The sequence below is a fragment of the Cololabis saira genome, chromosome 2, assembly GCF_033807715.1.
Source record: "Cololabis saira isolate AMF1-May2022 chromosome 2, fColSai1.1, whole genome shotgun sequence".
NCBI classification, from domain to species: domain Eukaryota; kingdom Metazoa; phylum Chordata; class Actinopteri; order Beloniformes; family Belonidae; genus Cololabis; species Cololabis saira.
Genome location: NC_084588.1, coordinates 902,747 through 922,622, shown reverse-complemented (window position 1 = coordinate 922,622; position 19,876 = coordinate 902,747). Strand labels below are relative to the sequence as shown.

Below are 19,876 nucleotides of genomic sequence, written 5' to 3'. Positions count from 1 at the left end.
AAGGTGTTGGAGATTTTTCCTGATGCAAAGGGCATGGTGCGTTCTGTGAAACTACAGACTAAAAACAGTGTTATTGAGAGACCTGTGACTAAACTTTGTCTGGTACAAGAAGTGTAAATTGGGCCATTATTAATGCATTTTTCATGTATGTTAATACCTTGCTCTTATTATCGTCTGTATTAAATTGTCATGTCTGCCGGCCATGCCAATTAGGGGTCGGTGTGTAAGAGCAGATTACAAGGTGCTGATTGGCTGCAGTGTAATGGCAAAACCTATTTAGTCCATGAACCTTTGATGGCTCGACAGGTGTGTTTCCGACTGGCAGGAGGAAACAGTTTTCGACCGCACGCACGCATGTACGCACGGATTGACATGCAATACCAGGCTGATGTTTGTATGTAACTGGAAAACTGAACTACGTGAGTGTAAAATAAATCAATATTGTGCATCGCAAAGAGAGTTGAAATGGACATTCATTCATCATGCACCTGGCATATTTAAAGTAAGCGCGTCAAAAAGGTTCTTCCGTCGAAATACACCTCAGTGGCTTAAAGCGTTGGCTTGGCTTCTACAGAAGTTTTGATGAAAATGGTAAATAGGGATGGAAATTTGGGGGAATTAGGGTTGATAGGTTTAACTTGTATAACTGCTGTGTATTATTTTAATGGAATGTGGACATCCCTTATTAGGAGGGGACGGTTTGGGCAGATCATTATGTGGCAGGTATAAAGCCACCTGTGATTTAAGTATGGGTGTGATCTTGAGTGCTGCTATGACTAAAGCCGGGCATACACTGTGCGATTATCGGCTCGTTTTGAGCCGATTTTCCAGTCGTGCGACTTTTTTTTGATCAGGCCCGATTTTGACCCAATCGTTGCTCGTGCCTCGTGCAGTGTACGTGGGGTAACGACGAGAGATTAACACCTCACGACGAGCTCCCGATCACAAATCGTGAGGTCGCAAGAAAATCAAGCATGTTTGAAATCCTGGTCGCTCCTCGTGAAGGCATCACAGTTGAAGCCGTGCTGCGACCCGATTTACCTCATCCTTTCGCAGAGAGCATGCGCAATCTCTGATGCCACGTCAAAAACTATTATTTGCAGTTTAAGTGTTGCAAATTCACACTACAAATCATGTTTTAATAGCAAAAAAAGACCGCATTTCCACGTATGGTGCGGGTCGCCGCGTACCCTGCGCCGTAGGCTCTGCGTTGGTTTACCGCAGAACCATAAATCAGCCTTACGGCGTACCCTGCGCCGTAGGCTCTGCGTTGGTGTAACACGGAACCATAAATCAGCCTTACGGCGTACCCTGCGCCGTAGGCTCTGCATTGGTGTAACGCGGAACCATAAATCAGCCTTACGGCGTACCCTGCGCCGTAGGCTCTGCGTTGGTGTAACGCGGAACCATAAATCAGCCTTTAGGGTGTGCGCTGTCTGCTGCTCGGAACAACTCTTTTTTTCTCTTCTCATTTTGCTGGGACGCTGGGTTCCTCCGCCGAGACACAACTTTTGCGGTATGCGTTCTTTGTTGTGTCAAAAAATTATGCGCAGTGCACACACCCAATCAGAAACGGTACAGATATTTTGGGATTTTTTAAATATATATATATATATATATATATATATATAAAATTATAAAAAAATAAAGGATCCCATAACCTTTGATCAGGTGGGCAGGACGCACGTTTGGGTTGGAACACCCTACCCGTGCCCCAAAACCCGCCTCGAGTTCCAGTACACAGAGGTCCGACGGGAGGATTATGATCGTATAGTGTGAGCAGACCGGTCGCATCCGAGCATCAGCTCGTACAGTGTGAGACCATAAATCGTGGGCTCTGAACTTTTGAACTCCGCGATCTATTCGTGCAGTGTGAGATGGGGCAGTCTCATACGATTTAAAATATCGCACAGTGTATGCCCAGCTTAAGACGGCATGATTTTGGGTCCTACGTGTGTAGAATGAAGACTAGATTGATTCCTTCCTCATCCTGCCTAGTCATTCTTACTGCTCTCCAGCCATTCAATGGCCAGTGGCCGGTGACAATGGTATTGATGGTTAATTTGAAAGTTGTTTCTCCCGGCAGTTTTTGCACCCACACTCCAATTTGTTGTTTGGGAGGATATGTATTTTTGTTGTGTTTTATAACCATGCATTGCTGCCTTTTCAAGATTCTATAAGGTCTCAAATGGGGAAATATGTTGTGTCTGGTCTCTTTTTATTAAAATGAACAATTTCTTTTTAGGAACTGGGGTCTCCCTGGACTTTCTTGAGAAGTGAAATGTTGACCTTTGATCTGTGCTTCTCCGTACTCATCAGTTTCACTGCAGGTAAAACTGTCATGATGGATAACAGGTGTTGGGCAAGGTTTCTTTCATCTGCCTCCTTTAAAAGCTTGCAGTCTGCTTATATGACTTTTTCCACACCCATTGACAAGCGACAGACAGAGAACAACCCAGATTCACCAAACTGATATACATGTTTTGACATTACATGGCATTTCAATATATGAAAAATGTGAATAGATAGTAAACATTATAACCATGGTGGAATTAGTAACAAATGCTGTTGTGTGCTATAAAATTACCATTACAATGAAAAGAAAAACTGTTGAGCAGCATTACTGGGGGGTAGGTGGCTCAGTTGGTAGAGCGTTCACCCATGAACCTGAAGGTCAGTGGTTCGAGTCCTAGTTCCTCCTTTGTCCTTGGGCAAGACACTGAATCCCCAGTTGCTCCCGGTTGTCAGGCGAGCGCCGTTGTGTGGCAGCTCCGCAGACAACCGGTGTGTGGGTGAACGTCTACAGTGTAAATTGTTTGGGGCTGTATGAGTACAATTGGAAAGCACTATATAATGGTGCTTTTCCACTAGTACCTACTCAGCCCGACTCGACTCGCCCCTGTTTTGATCTTCTCCACTAGGGGTGGAGGCGGGTGGAGCCGTGCTGAGTAGATACTTTCCTGTAACTATTCTGCCGAGGATCTAAGCTGTTGAGTCGGCTGTATCTGACATCATCACACTACAGGCCACTGATTGGTCGGGGGGTTGGAGTCAGACGTCTGAGTCAGGAGGAGGAAATCAGAGAAAGAGACTCTGACGGATTCTTGTTCATTTTATTCAACAGGCAATGGCAGCAAAAGTCTGTTTCATGATCTGAGGTGCAGATGTTCATAAACCTGGTGCTGAGGAGAGAATTAAAAAGGGATCTAGACGGAGATGAGGAACGACCAGATCTACCAGGAGCTCTGTCTCTTCATAGCTGCTCACGGCTCCAGCTGACTTTTCAGTAGCACCGAGACAAACTAAAAATAATTAAAAAGCGTCGCCGCTTGAAGCTTCTCTAACTCTCATTTTTTAACTTGATATGGAACACAAGCCACAGACCCAGCAGCACATCTATCATCTCTTCCAGGTTCTACATCTTTAGTGTTGTTGTCTTCTCCATTTAGATACACAATCAAATACGTCACAGCAGCTTCACTCCAACCTCCTACTGCTGATCTGGGTGTTGAAAAGAAATGAGGGCAAGGCGAGTGGAGGTGAGTGGAGGCGAGTGGAGGCGAGTGGAGTCGCGCTGAGTAGGTACTATTATAAAAGCACCATAAGTGTAAGCCATTTATAAGTGTAAGCCATTTGCTGACACACAACACTTTCACAACTTCAGACACACGTGCTGTTCATTGTATTTTCATTTCTTTTTAAGTCCTGGCCTTGTATATTTCACTGACTGTGTTAATCTCTATATTTCACAGCAGTCAGCATGGTGTTGTTCTGCCTTTGAGTATCAGAAGTAAAACATACTTCCAAACTTGCAAGTTCTCTCAGGTTTTTTTGTTTGTTTCTATATCCCCTCTAATGACCTGTCCAGGTTATAAAGCTGGATGGATGGCTAAAATTCCAACATTTTCTCATCCTCATGTCCACTTTCTATTTATTTATTCATTAATTTGTTTATTTGTATGTGAGTTTGACAATGACATTCCAGAGCTAATGACATTTCCTAACTGTTGTTTTTACTCGCACAAATATCACAAAAACCAGTGCAGCATCATCAGACATCCGAGCAAACACAGGCCGGAACATAATTGTTAGTCCCTGGTGTGGTTCATCCAGGGATTAGCTACTCTGTTAGGGGTTAGTATCGCTCCCCCCTTTCATTCCCTCTGCCTAACAGACCTTATCAACATCAATCTGACACCATGTTTATCTGACACTGCAGCCAGATTTGCTGCTCTTGTAAAATGTACACAAAGACTGTAGTTCATCAGCATTTTGATTGTGGTGGTCCAAATGGACAATACTCACTCTGGTCCCAGCACACCTCTTTCTCAATCATTTCCATGCAGTGTTTAGTTCAAGTCCTAGAAGCTGAAACGCTAACCTGAGGCCATGCCACATTGTGTCTCTCATATGTGTGCTTCTTAAATATTAAACAAAAGTGTTTACTTAGTTATAGTTATATGTGTTCCAGTGGTTGAACTTTCCATATTGATTATTTATTGCAATGAACAGTTCTTTTTTTTTTTTTTGCTGCAGTCCCCAACCCCACCCACCCACTCCCAGCCCACCCTCACATCCCTTATTATACCAGTCACTAGGGACTTACCAGCAAACTAAAATCTGGACTTTACCATTGACATCCAGTTACTCACTGTTTCAGTTTAACTCCACTGTATTAAAAAAGACAAAAAATAAACAGATTTTGCCATAATGGCATCCTTTAAACTGGATTTTCTCCCAGAGATGATGGTGGACCATTGTTCTTTGAATTCTAGCCCAGTGTAAGTAATTATGCTTATCTATCTATCTATCTATCTATCTATCTATCTATCATTGCTGTGCTTGTGTTTTTGCTCATGAGAACAGAATTTTGAAGGAGAATTTATTGTATAAAAGAGTCATGTGGGTAAATGATACAATTAGGATCTAATGACTTTTTTGGATTAAATGACGTGTAGATGCATAAACATACCAGTAAAATACGTTGGTCTACACTTAATATGTTTTTTATTATTACATAATACCGCATGGGTGTTCAGGCTTTATTGCAGGGGTCCATTAATCTAGTCTGTAATTACCTCTTAATTGTCTCTTTTCTTTTGTAGTTTCACTTTTAATATTGAAATGCATTATGAACCACAATAAAACTTGATACACTAAATCCTGCAAGACCATTCAAAATTCACTTTTCATTCCTTTAAATGTGAAAAAATAGGTATTTTGTAGTTTCAGCAGTTCTTTAACCCAAAACTGAATCGAGCTCAGAAAAGATTGAATTTAAGCATAGAAAGAAAATCCATGATCCTTCATCAGGTTAGCAGGTAGGTGATGAAGTGCTGAGATACATTTCATAGTCAGAAATGGCTTTCTGTAAGTCCCTTTCACACATGGACTGGTTTCACTTATCCAGCAACAACAGAATCAGGGGCTGAACAACTTTAACTCAAACAACGTAATATTTCAAGCCTAGAGCAAGCTTCCCTTGTCATCACATTCAGATATTGCTCCTCTCAATAGAAACTCCAGCTTCCACAGATATATAAATATACTTTTCCTCTATCTCAAAACTGTTTCAATTCAATTCACTTTATTTATCCCCTAGGGGCAATTTAAAAGGCATGACAGCAGCTTCTGAACTCAGATTCACTGTTGTCTGTTGAAAGTCTTATGCTTCGTCTGTGTGGTTAATGAGCTTTTCATCTCTGCTTTCTCCTTTTTACTCTTGGAATACTGCATCAAAACCCTTCAGAATGCTACTGGGGTACTGGGGTGCCAGATACTGTATAACAATGATGCACCATTGTGGTCTGCTTGTTAGATTTAACAGCATCTCCTCCAGAGCGTTTCTGATTAACATACCTTAGCAGATCATTTGCCAACATGAACTGCCCTTAATCAATCATTTGTTACTTGCATCTTCATAATGGTGCTAGAAGGTCAAGAAGATGTGCAGAATTGACTTCACTGGTTAGACTGACCAACTCCAAACAAAACATCATACGTCAATCTCGAACATGCAAGTGAGTAAATACAAATAAGAATACAGAAATTAAAAAAGAATACAAGTTATGGTATTAAAAGGGGTATTAAGACATTTAAATAGGTTGGCTATAGACTTAATTCAGATTCAAAATACATTCAAAATAAAGAAGGAATGGCTACCAGGGCTTTACATCATTTTGGGTTGACCCACTAACACTGGAAATAACCTCATCAACCCAACGCTTAAACGATGGTGGGGCGGTTTTCTTCCTGCTAAACAATATCAAGTGTCTTGAAGTAGCGTGATGAAAGCAAGTGCATCAGCCTGATGAGGTGTCACTGAAATATCTGCAGGAACAACTCCAAACAAAGGCGTAATGGGACTCAGTCCAATGATCTTTTTATATATAAATTAAATTATTTTGAATATTCGCTCCCAGAATTAATTTAGTTGGGGACAAAACCAAAGCCTAAGACTCAGGTCTGCAGGGCCGTGAGAACACCTCACACAGGATGGATCAGCACCGGGGTCCAGTCTGACTATTTCACCTGGTGATGGATGCAACCTGAGCACCACCTTACATTGTAATAAACCATGTCTTATGCCGGTAGAGGATGAGTTCTTGTAATTCCTGTTTGCCAGGTGTTACTCTTGGAATAACACCTGGCAAACTGTGAAATTTTCAGCCCAATTCTTCTTCCCATTGAATTTTTAAAAGATTCAATAATGGATATGCAGCACTTTGGATCCTGATGTAAATAACACCAAGCCTTTATCAAGTGGATCTAGGTACCTGAAGGTGTGATTGTGGGATGTCAAAGGCCTTCTTTAGCTGTTTAAAGCGACACTACGTAACTTTTCCACCTTGATATCATATTTCCAGAGTCATTGTGATGGTACATCAACTTCCAACAGGTTTAATGACACCTCTGTCATGGTCTGGGGGGGTCTGTATCACCTTCACTGGCACTATGTAACTTTGAGGAGCATGGTAGGAACCCTGCCACACTAAAAAACTACAAATTTGCTTTGACTGCTTTACGGCATACGTCACTTCCCCCTCCTTCCCGATTTGTAGTCGAGATGAAAATGGGCGGGGCTTGGAGCGCAGCTCTGCAGGAGCTGGTAACCCGTTGCTGCGTTGTGGCTGCAGCAGCTCCACACAACAGACGTGGGGAAAAGGTCGCTAATGGTTTAACTTTTCAGCGCTTTCCTGCTCGGAGGCAGAAACACGGAGGCTGGCCAATTATCTGAGATAACAAATTAAAAGAGTAAAAGAGTCGTCGGCTTGGATCGCGGCTGTAACGAGTCCGACCAAACATAACGTTCCTCAGTAAACAAACAAACACGCACACAGACGGGCGTCAGATCAAAACACGGGTTTATTAAACCACAAACAAACACTCACAGACCGGGGTCGGATCATTCAAACGGGTTTTATTCCCCACTTCTCCAGCTAAACGCAGTTGCTGGCCAGCTCTCTGTGGTGCGATTAATTTTGTTGAGGAAAAAATATTAACTATTTGATTTGTAGCTGCAGAGGAAAAAAAATAATCTCACGAGGAAAAAAAAATATTGCTCACGCCTCGGAGCCTCTTCAAAGCAGTCAAAAAAAAAGAAAAGAAAAGTAAGAGTAATACAAAACATGTACTGTATGTTGTACTATTATACTAATTTATTGAAACACATGGCGAGTCAAACATTTACCAAAGCAGCTGCCAAACACTCCTAAACAAGGGAGCCTAAGACGTGGGTTGTGCAGAACTGCGGCAGTAAATCCTTCTAAAGAGTGGCGCTCCGACGAGGAGCTTCATTCTTTAGTAGGGATTTCATATGGATCCAGACCGTTAATAATCATTATTTTCTCCATATACCGCTATTCCTTGTTTAAGGTATTCCGGTAAATTCCAGTTCCTTTCCAGCAGTTTAACATCTTTTTTTTTTGCGTTCCGTCTGTTCACTTGGTGAAACAGAAAAACGTCCCGTCTTCTCTCAAAACAAATGCAGCGACGGGACAGGATCTTTCCGGCAGTACGCGCTGGTGCTCATGGGAAACGTAGTGTTCTTTCTGGTAAAGCACTACCGCTTTTGTCCAAAAGATGCCGCCAAACTCAGAAAAGCTGAAAGTTACGTTGTGCTGCTTTAAATGGGATAAATGTATTATCTTTGAAAAGATCCTTGATGAAACTTAAGACTCAATCTTTTCTTGTGCCATGCTGAAAGGACGGGTTAATCAGAGATTGGGCAAAAATGTATATAACAGTGAATAGGTGCTGCATTTAGAGAATGTTTTAATTTAAAATGGGTTCTAAGTATTCACCATGTACTAGCCTAAAAAAAAATTACAAAAAAACAGAGACTGGAAGTTTAGACCTACCCAACTTCCAGTACTACTTAGTTACATAAGTGTAGTATATAATAGTATATCTTAAAATGAGGCAAAAATCACTCACTAAATAGTCAATTCAAGTGTTTTGCAATGATTTGGAAATCTCAGATTTACCATTTATCAGTCAAAATATTAAAAGGAGCATGAGGCAGGATTGAGGCAGGATTTATGAAAAAAATTCGTATACGTTTTAAGTTTTCTAGTAATAATGTCAGATGAATGAGCCCTCTAGTGTATCTCTCCGTTGCCTAGAACAGGCTGTGTGCTGCAAAATGTGCTGCAATTCGGAGGCCGAATGTCCCGCGCTGTCCTGCGGATGTGACGTCACATGACGCTGCATGCGCGTTCTCCCCGTTCTCCCGTGCCGGCTTCGCTGTTGGCTGCAGTACCCCCGACGGCCGTCGTGTCAAAGGGTGGTGCTAATGAGTCTCATTTCTTAAAAGGAGCCTCATGCTCCTTTAAACATCATAAATGCTTTAAAAGTATTAATATTAGCTCCTCTCTGACAGCCTGTTGGGACTTCCTTAAAATAGCCAAAGTCTCACTTTTTCCATGTGATCGCACAACCATCTGGAACAACCCAGACATCCTGAAAAATGATAAAATCCTGAAAAATGATAAAACCCACTGCGCTCGGTGGCGCAGTGGGTTAAGCGGCGGCTCGTATACTGAGGCTACAGTCCTCCTCCTCCTGCAGCGGGTTCGAATCCAGCCCGCGCACCTTTGCTGCGTGTCTTCCCCGTTCTCTCTCTCTACCCCTTTCCAGTCTGCATCTCAATAAAGGGCCACTAGAGCCCAAAAAAATCTTTAAAAAAAAAGAAAAAAAAAAGACTGTAAACTTCACCCAGTGGAGAGACCAAGGAATAAACAATTTAGAACATATAATCATAAGCAGAAATTTTGTACATTTTAACACACTCACTGTTCAATATGGGTTAGCAGTAACATATTTTTAGAATACCAACAACTCAAGTCCATAATAAGTCAAAAATATAAACTCAACCAACTGGATCTGCAACTTCCCGTTAAGATAAAAGAGTTACTTAGGGAGTTTTCACACCTGTGGCCCGTTTGTTTTGTTCCGATTCAGGGGCTAAATCGATACAGTTGTTCCGTTTCTCGTTTGTGTTCACAAGGCAAGCGTCTGTAGCGGTTCAAAGCTGATAACAAATGCCATGCACGAACCAACTGTTCTCTGATTGGTCAGAAATGAACGTAGGAGGAGTTTCCTCTTCCGCACCCCGGGATAAACAACACGCCCCTTTCATAGAGAGGACGCAAAGCGCAGCCTGCCGCCGGTGATCCCGTTCATTTATGTGCTACCGGCGCAGAGCGAACCTCACTGCGGGCGAGAGGCCGCCTGCCACGGCGTTTGCGCAAACCCTGCCCAAATTGAACATTTTTTAATTTCACTGTGCCGCGCTGGGACGACATCTCTGCATGTCCAATAGGAAAGAAGGGGGTGGAGGCTGCACCGACTCTTCTCCTTGCGCCGCAGTCGCACATACACAATGAATGGAGTTGTGTCGGTTGCTGTGTCGATTATGTTCTCACTACAAATAAAAAAAATGAACCGCTTCAGGTCTCGAATGGAATCGAGCCGAGACCACCTCTACTAGGAGATCTCGGCTCGCTTGTTTTGTCCCGCATCCGAGTGCGATTGCTGTGTTCACATGTACCAAACGATCCGATCTTTAGGGGGAAACGCTCCCTGTTCCGGAACAACTGCTCCAAACGGGACAGGTGTGAAAGCACCCTAAATCTAAACACCCAAAAATGACTATAAAAACTATACAGATTAATGTCAAAAATAGATAACTCAGTCTCTTTTCCGATCTAAAAATGGGAGGCTGACTTATCTCTTAGCATTAATCAAATCTCTTGTTCACAAATATGTTTAAATACTTTCACTATGACCAAGAATCCAAACTTGCAACTTATACAATACAAAGCTCTTTACAGAACACATTATACAGGAAAAGGGATGTTCCAGATGGGTTTTTTTCCAGATGGGACCTCTAATATCTGCTCACAGTGCACAGAGAACACTTGGGAAGCTCTGTCCCTGACCCGGAGGGAATTTGGTGGTCTATGGGGTCGGGTTACCTCGTGGCGGCAGGTGGGGTGGTTGGGGAGGGCCCGGACCATTCCGGTGTGGGCCTGGAGCAACCGCATCGGGGGCCTCTGCCTGGTGGGGGGTGGCTGCCTGCGCTGGGGGGCACCTTCCCCGGCATCTGTGGGGACTCTGGGGCTTTTGGGGTGTCTGCTGTGTGGGGGCAGGGTGCTTGGATGGGCGTGGCAGCTGGGGGACTCTTTCTCAGGTTTCTATTTTCTTTGTCGTGGGTGTGAATGGAGGTTTGTAACATCTCCTGCTCCACACTGGGGGCTCAGTGTGGTTGTACCAGTACCACTGGGCCTTCCTCCTGTCCTCATGCTTTTCTCCTCTTCCTGCTCCTCTACATGACTCACCCACACATTGATTAGGTCCGAGGGGTTGGGGGGGTCCGGGGCGTGGGGGACACTGTCTTACATACCTGCTCCTCAGTTTTTAATAAAATCTTAGACATCTCTACACTCAACAGATGTACACATCACAAGATCACTTGCACATATGGTCTCTGGAGGGGGGGCACTGCCAAATGTGGCTACTGGCATAGCCACATGGTGGCCTGACCTCCCCCTCCCTGTTTAACCATATTAGACACACCCACACACAGTCATTACCCGGGGGCGGGAGTGAGGTCTTCCTCCACCCATGTTTCCCACATTCGGCCTGGGGCGGGGGGACCATGGTGGCCGGACCCGGGTATGGGCTTACCTGCTGGGAGGGGGCGGGTCTTGCTGGTGGGGGGTTTCCTCCCGCCCTCTTCTTGTCCTCCATTGGGCTGCTGGTGGCCTGGGTTCGGGTTTCTTCCTTGTCGACTCCTGGGGCCTCGTTTTATCAACCGTGCGTATGCTCAGATGTGTGCGTAATGTGTGCGTAGGAACATTCCCACGCAAAGTATGGAATTTATCAACTTGTGCTTAAATTTCCTACGCACCAGTACAACTCTGACCATGTGTACACACAAAATCCAGTGGTAGAAGAGTGAAACTACAAATAGAACCCATAAAAAGAGTCACAGTGTTCAGCGATCTCAAACTTCACACATGTTACCCGTTTCCTCTAATTAATAAAAATTCTCCATTAGTAATTTAGCAGAGATTTTGAATAATTGGTGTGACAAACTATAAAAGACAGCTGTGGCAGGACGACCTGTAAGGAAAATACAAGTACCATGGCTTATCTTGCACTGTTGGAGGATTTAGAGAACCTGCGCTCCGAGGGAGCGCGTTTTCAAAGAGCGTGCTGATCTGTTCAGTGAGACCCAACTTACATCCAGTTCCCATACACCAGGGGTAGGCAATTCCGGTCCTCGAGGGCCGGTGTCCTGCATGTTTTAGATGTTTCCCTGCTTTAACACACCTGATTCTAATTAATCATCGTCATCAGCTTGTCATCCAGGGCTGCACAATCCTGTTAATGACACAGATACTTTTATCACGGTGTGCTGAAGCAGGGTAACATCTAAGACATGCAGGACACCGGCCCTCGAGGACCGGAATTGCCTACCCCTGCCATACACACTTCACCAACAAGCCGAAATCAAACGAGGATTTCGCGCCATCGCCGGATTCCCAAACATAATTGGAGCTATAGATTGCACCCACATCACAATAAAATCACCATCACACAATGAATTCAGTTACGTGAACAGGAAAGGATTTCATTCAATCAATGCACAAATAATCTGCGATGCAACTATGTCTCTGTCAAACGTTGTTGCCCGGTGGCCTAAACGCACGGCTCATTTATTCTGCAGAACAGCTCTGTTGGTGTTTGCACCTCCAAGCAGGAGCTGTTGTTGCTCCATATATGGTCAATTGGAGGCGTTTCTGAATGCAATTGACCCTAACCATGCACGAGCACGGCAGTTAAGAACAGGTGGGATTTATCATCACTGACTACTTACTTAGTGTGCGTACGACCGGTGTCCGCACGTTTGATAATTACAGTAATAATTATTATTACAATTATAATTATTTTTTTGTACTTACAAACATTCTAAATTTCATTCCTACGACAGAATTTAGAACCTTTTCTACGCACGGTTGATAAATGAGGCCCCTGGTCTCTTGGGTGGTGTGGTTGTGCCCTCCCTCCTCCAATGTAGTTGCAGTTCAGGTAAAACCTTGTTTTCACTTTGCACACACAGTTACACAGACATACACACCTGCTAACTCACCTACATACTCACCCCACAGTTTTGGGGGACAGATAATCGCAGTAGCCTAGTACTGATTTAGTTTTAGAGACCTGAAATGGTTGCTGTTTGGGTCTCTGCCTGTTCCCTTTTCCGTTTGCTTGAGTGCCCGTTGTGTGTTACCCCCCATCCCCCTCATATATATATATATATTTTTTTTTTTTTTTTTTTTTTTTAAAAGCTTCATACAATGTTGAGAAAACTGGCTTTTAGGCTTCTGGCCTGTTATTGCTGGGTATTAAAAAAAAAAAAAAGGTTCTAAGTCGAGACCATATTTTTTAAAGCGCCCTGGATGACTACATTGTCCACAGGCGTTTACTCAGATGTAGTGGGATACACAAAAGAGAGCCAAGAGAGCAGTTTATGAATGTTTCTTGGCCAGGAGTAATATAAAAAGTTTGGTGGGGGACAAACCGCCGTCCTCCTTCCTTCTAAGAACTCTTCTGATTTGAGGGATGTTTTTATTCCTGACGAACATAGACATGCTCCTGCTGAATTTCTTTAAAAAAAAAGGCTTTAGAGATGAGGCACAGCCTGAAACAGGTATACAAGTCTAGGCGTGATAATTTGTATTGAATTTACCTTTCCAGCAAGTGACAGGGAGTTTTGAATACCTATCCATAGCCTGTTTAGTCAACAGAGCATATTCCCTCATCTTAATAGCCAGGGGTTCAATAGTAACACTAAATAGAAGGGATCAGCGGGCAACCTGCCTCGCCCATTGAGCAAGAGGAAAAAAGCTAGACACAAACGTATTCATTCTGATTGATGCTTGGAGTGCTGTATACAAAATACTGACCCAGGAACAAATAGTTTTTTTTTTAAGGTTTCACAGAATGTAAAATAACTTAACTCAGGGGATTCATTCAGCTCCAGGTGTCAGGAATGGTTTTAGTGAGGACCCAGATGCAGGAGGCAGGAGTTCCAAAAAACTGAGATTTATTCACAAAAAACTTAACCAAAAACGCTGCTGAGCAGGATCAAAAAATGGAACATGAAGAAGAAAACTAGGAAAACCTGACGAGAAGAACATGGAGGGAGCAAACAGTAAGGACCAGCAAGGAGCAGGAGAAAGACAAGACTAGATATACACAAAGGATAACGAGACACAGGTGCAGACGATCAGGGCAGATGGAAACAGGAAGGTCAAACCAGAACTTAAACACCAGGACAGGGCTTCAAAATAAAACCGGAACGGGGGAAACCCTGACACCAGGACAAAAATAAACCTTTGGTTAAAAACAGGGTTAGGTTTAGATGTAACAAAATGTATTGTTGTCAACATTGCTATTATGTCATCTAGCCTTGCCTTACACTAAACATTAATCTGGGGATACACTGGCATGACATACTCTGCAACCGTGGTCTGCAACACTATGCTGCTATGTAGTTGGTATGTGGAGGAATGTCTATTAAATGTCTCCTGGTAAGAGTGCACTGATTATTCTTAAATTAATCAGTGAAATTTGTGTTCTTCAATGAAAAGGTTTTCACACTTGCTTCTATCTAAAGCCCTCATGTTTTCTTTGTAGAGGAAAAAAGATGAATGGAACCCTGGACCATCCAGATCAACCAGATGTTGATGCCATTAAGATGTTTGTGGGCCAGATTCCACGGTCTTGGTCTGAAGAGCAGCTTCGTGAACTTTTTGAACCTTATGGAGCAGTCTACGAGATTAATATCCTCCGAGACCGTAGCCAAAATCCGCCACAGAGTAAAGGTCAGTATTTAGTAACATACAAGCACACACACACACCACACACACACACACACACACACACACACACACACACACACACACACACACACACACACACACACACACACACACACACACACACTCTGAAGTGTCTTATATGTGACAAAACCTGAAAAGCCCCATGTCCCATGAGTGTTACAACAGAGACACACAGACATGTGGCATTATATGGCTGGGGACAACGTGGGGTAACAGGGACTAAATAACAATTCATTCATTAATTATGAATTTAATATGAATATTGTCTTGACACTCCAGCTCCTCCATAGAGACAAAGCGGACATAACATGACAAAACTTTCCTGTGGACAGACAAATTCCACTTTTTCCTATTTAGGGTCCAGGAATCTGCAGGAGCCTGTGTCAGTTCTCTTTGGGCAAAAGACAGGGGTATACCCTGCATAGATCTCCGGTCCATCACATGACCACATTTAGACAAACAACCACTATACAAGCAGTCCTGTAGACAATTTACAATAAGCAATTACTCTGAGTACATGTATTTGGACGGTGGGAGGAAGCCAAACCCCCCACCATAACCACAAGGAGAATATGCAAACTTCACACAGGGTTTGAACCAAGAACCCCCTTAAATTGCAGTTACTGTGTTAAATTGTTTCTTTTTTGTATCAGCTTGAGATTCCTTTTCTGAGCTTTCATATGCTGATTTTTGAAAAATGTTCCTACATTGCTTTGGATGTTGTTTTGTTCTACCTGAATGGTTTCTGTTGGTCATTTTGGAACTTTATACCATTAGTTAGATTAAGTTAGTTAGATGAGTAGTATGATGACAGAAGGCTCTTTACATGTGGAATCAGTTGATTGAGCTTTCCACAGACCAGCTAACTAGGGCTGGATGATTAATTGTATTTGCGATAATATCGCAATATAATTAAATGCAATTTTTTATTGCAACGTGAGCGCCTACAAGTTTGTCATGTGACATGAGAGTGAGCAGAGCACTGGACTGCATCAACTTTTCACACAGCACTTTAATTTGTTTAATCTGTTTACAACTGTTATTTACTATTAGTCTGATTTTGAATCAGATTCAGCAGAGTAATTGATCCATAATTGACCTGGTGTTTTGTCACGTTTTATTTATTTTATCCTCATTTTCTCTTTCACTCAGACACGCCTCCTTAGCCCCAAGGCAAACCCGTTCTTGTAGCATATGATCATTTTATTGGAAATACGATTGTTGGGTTTGGGTATCTGGGCAAAACAGTCAGAAGCTGGATCAACTGAAACTTTATTTTCAAGCAGGAATAGCCCCTCAACAGTGTGGGATTATTTGGGATATTTTTATTTAATTTTATTTTTTTAAGAAGCTGCCATTTAAAAAAAAAAAATGAAGCTGCCATGCAACATCAGGTGTGCAACACATGCCGTGCTAACATTGCTACTTCAATTCAATTCAATTCAATCTATTTTATTTATATAGCGTCTATTACACTACAAGTTGTATCTAGTGGCGCTTTGCAGAGACCTGGGGCCTCATTCATAAAAGAGTGCGTAGGATTCATACTAAAAGTGTTCGTGTGCTCAAAAGCCGAAAATGGCGTGCGCACATAAAAATCCTGATTTATAAAACCGTGTGCACGCACATCTGCACGCAATGTTCTCTTTATAAATCACAGTCCAGCTGGAAGGTTGCGCACATGAATTCGCCTCATATCCCGCCCTTTACACGCCCACCTTTTACCATGAATGGTCAATGCAAACTACTTCATGACTGTATTTGCATATGAATTAACCTGCTGAGCATGCGCAGCGCCACCTGCAGTCTGTTTCTGCTTCAGGATGAATGAGACGTGTCGAGCCACCGTGCCACTAAATTTCACGGAGACTGAGATGGAGATGTTGTGGATGAGGTGGAGGCAGGAAAACCACATTATTTGGTGGTCACAGTAATGGCATCACTAAGATCGACAACATTGTTGCTGCGCTAAATGCCATGAGTGCCACGGACAGATCTGTGGCAGAAATAAAAAAGAAGTGGTGCGATCTGAAGGTGGAGGCCAAGAGGAAAGTGGCCCAGCACTTATTTGTTCTGTCCTCAGTCACTCTCCAGTTGTCGCGTGGGTGACGAGGAGGTTCCCGGCCCGGTGTGTCCTGCACCGCGGCTGCAGCACCAGCAGCACCAGAGCGTCCCAAGCGCATGGTGCAGCTGGAAGTGACCGCGTCCTGTCTGACGCTGAGCTTCACACACAGAGGGACACGATCAGCGCTATTATATTATAAGTCTGATATGTGATGACATTAAATGTATGACATGAATCTGGCTTCATTTCACCACCTCACCATCTACGTTGGCAGTTTTTCCCGTTAGTTTCTTTTTTTTAAATCCCAACCTTTGCGTAGAAGGTGGCGTGTGCATCTTTCAAGCCCTGTTTTGTGCGCACGCAAGCTTTATAAATGAGGCCCCAGAACATGACCACCGAGCAATTATTACATAAACAATGGCAGATGAAAACTCCCCTAGTGGGAGAAAAACCTTAAAGGGAAAGTTCGTTTTTTTACAACCTGGACCTTATTTCTGGCATTTTTTATGGTCGTATACTCAACCAGGCAAGTTTGGTGTCATTTGGAGTCCTTCGGAAGATATTAGGGTTTTTTTTGCGAGCCGCTTCTCCATATAACGGTAGTGAACGGGGCACAGTGGGACACAGACGATGCAGCGTCTAAATAACACATGATTGCCGCGAAACTCGTTCATTTCTTTATGAATCACTAGATCTGCTTCTGTGCATCTTCCAGGACCTGTTGTCTACATCCGGGGCTGTGTGTGTAACAAATAAATCAGTTTGTAAACGAGACCTCTGACCTGCATGACGTCATCTCTGTGCGCGCACTCTGTCCTCCGTTCAGTGAGCTCTTCAGCCGTATACTCTGGCTCAAAACGGTAAGGACGTCCATCATATTCAAAGTCGTCGTCCACAACCTCAGAATTTGACAAATATTCAGACATGTTTCAAATAACTAACAGTAAACTAACAGTAGCGAACTCCAGCTGTACACAGAGTTGTGTCTGGGATGCGCGCACAGAGATGACGTCATGAGTTCAGAGGTCTTGTTTACAAACTGATTTATTTGTTACACACACAGCCCCGGGTGTAGACAACAGGTCCTGGAAGATGCACAGAAGCAGATCTAGTGATTCATAAAAGAAATGAACGAGATTCGCGGCAATCATGTGTTATTTAGACGCTGCATCGTCTGTGTCCCGCTGTGCCCCGTTCACTACCATTATATGGAGAAGCGGCTCGCAAAAAAACCCCTAATATCTTCTGAAGGACTCCAAATGACACCAAATTTGCCTGGGTGAGTATACGACCATAAAAAATGCCAGAAATAAGGTCCAGGTTGTAAAAAAAACGAACTTTCCCTTTAAGCCAAACAAAGAATACTCACCTTTGGGAAGGAAGAAACCTGGATCAGGACCTGGCTCACAAGGGGCCAGGTCATATTTCACGGAGTAAAACTACAACCTTCTTCCAGCACTTTAAAAAAAACCCATACGAGCACTAGTGCATCAGACAAGCCAAAAAGTCAAACACAGGGGTCGTAGCCCAAATTGTTTTAAAGTGTCACTCAACACTACTGGAATTTAACTTGCTCAATAACCAAGTTCTTTGCTAAAGATATGGTGCCAGCGCTGTGACCAAGCGTGAGTTCACAACATTCATAAACAGTGCAGCAGTTAATTTGTCCGGGGTAGGCACATAAGCCATTGCTGCATCATAAGACACCCATCTTAAGCAGCAAACATTTCCTGTGATTTTTGGTTTTAAACAATACTTTCAACTGTTAAGCCAATGAATCTCCTTGGTGATCATTTTCTCATGGTGGGATATTGGATACTAAGAACTATTTGCCTATCATAGCTCTATCAATATTCTTGAACGTGATGCCGATTTACCTAATTTTTTCCTTTTGAATTGCTTCAAATGAGTCAGAGATGTCCCAGCGGGTTTTGCAGTTTATACCCCTTCGTGGAGGTTAGTGTGAAAGTGAGTGCGGACGATGCATTGGTTAATGACCCCGATTTACAGCAGGGCCCCCCGGCTGACGTTAAGAGCGTTGTTCAGTGGCTTCCCGAATCTCATCCTCTTTTCTCTCAGAGCGCACATGTGAAGTTAGTTCCACATTTTGATGTCTCTGTGTGGGAAACATCAGAAGAGCTTGGTTTTCTGGTGGTGAGAAGTTATTCTAGTGTTTTAGGTTTTACCCCTCACACACATGCACACTCTTATCTTGGCCATAAAGCCTCCGAGTTCTTTTGTTCTCACTGGATGAGATTAAATCTCGCCCGCCATTTTGAATCACGCAAGACTCAGTCACCATGTGACTTTGTCAGCCACCTGTCTTTCTTTTCACGTGGATGAACAGCCATCATGGCACACACACATGATGACTGATGGTTGTGGTTCTGTCTGGGGTGCTTCTGGTTGTGTTTGTGGTGGTTCTGGATTTTTCTGGGGTCAATTCTGGTTTGGGATGATTCCAGTTGTGTGTGAGGTTGATCTGGTTGTGTTGGGGATGATTCTGGTTCTGGTTCTGCGTGGGGTGGTTCTAGTTGTGTTCAGAGTGGTTCTGGATCTGTTCGGATTGGTGCTGGTTCTGTCTGGGGTGGTTCTGGTTGTGTTTGGCACTGTTCTGGTTGTGCATGGGGTGGTTCTGGTCTCATTCAGGGTTGTTCTGGTTCTGTCAGGGGTGGTTCTGGTTCTGTTCAGATTGGTTTTCTCTGACAGGTTTTAGTTGGTTCTGGTTCTGTGTGGGGTGCTCATAGGCGCGTTTCCACTAGCAGGAGTTCCTGGTAGATTTTTCTAGGCCCGGCTGTGTTTCACTAACGAGGGACAGCCCTGTAATGTGGGCCTGTAGTAGGAGAGGGCCGTTCTCCAGCCCAGAGGGGCTACCTGGTGGGCTATCTGGTGGGCTACCTGGTGGGCTACCAGGTGGGCTATCTGGTGGGCTACCAGGTGGGCTACCAGGTGGGCTATCTGGTGGGCTACCTGGTGGGCTACCTGGTGGGCTACCAGGTGGGCTACCAGGTGGGCTATCTGGTGGGCTACCTGGTGGGCTACCTGGTGGGCTACCTGGTGGGCTATCTGGTGGGCTACCTGGTGGGCTATCTGGTGGGCTATCTGGTGGGCTATCTGGTGGGCTACCTGGTGGGTGGTCTCTGCTGATTGGGTATTCTAAAGACAGGAAATTACATTCAACATCATGGTTCTGTCTGGGGTGGTTCTGTTTGTGTTTGAGGTGGTTCTGATTCTGTGTGGAGTGGTTCTGGCTGTGGTCAGTGTGGTTCTGGTTGTGTTCGGGGTGGTTCTGGTTGTGTTTGAGGTGGTTCTGTTTGTTTGTGGTTGTTCTGGTATTGTTCAGGGTGGTTCTGATTCTGTATGCTGTCCTTCTGGTTGGTCTGGGGTGCTTCTAGTT

The 19,876-nt window shown here is 43.8% G+C and overlaps 1 protein-coding gene across 7 annotated transcripts in view; it reads left to right on the top strand.

Annotated features, from left to right (window-relative positions):
- Nucleotides 1–4,586: 4,586 nt before the first annotated feature.
- The window catches only part of celf1 (cugbp, Elav-like family member 1), a 148,602-nt gene continuing 133,312 nt past the window's right edge, over nucleotides 4,587–19,876 (top strand). For 3 of the 7 annotated variants that reach the window (XM_061735647.1, XM_061735633.1, XM_061735638.1), the window contains exons 1-2: nucleotides 4,587–4,781; nucleotides 14,209–14,396. In XM_061735647.1, the coding sequence (XP_061591631.1) occupies nucleotides 4,711–4,781; nucleotides 14,209–14,396 (259 nt within the window). In that variant the 5' untranslated portion in view covers nucleotides 4,587–4,710. The remainder of the gene's footprint in view (nucleotides 4,782–14,208; nucleotides 14,397–19,876) is intronic. The other 4 variants (XM_061735684.1, XM_061735665.1, XM_061735655.1 and 1 more) reach the window with 2 other exon arrangements.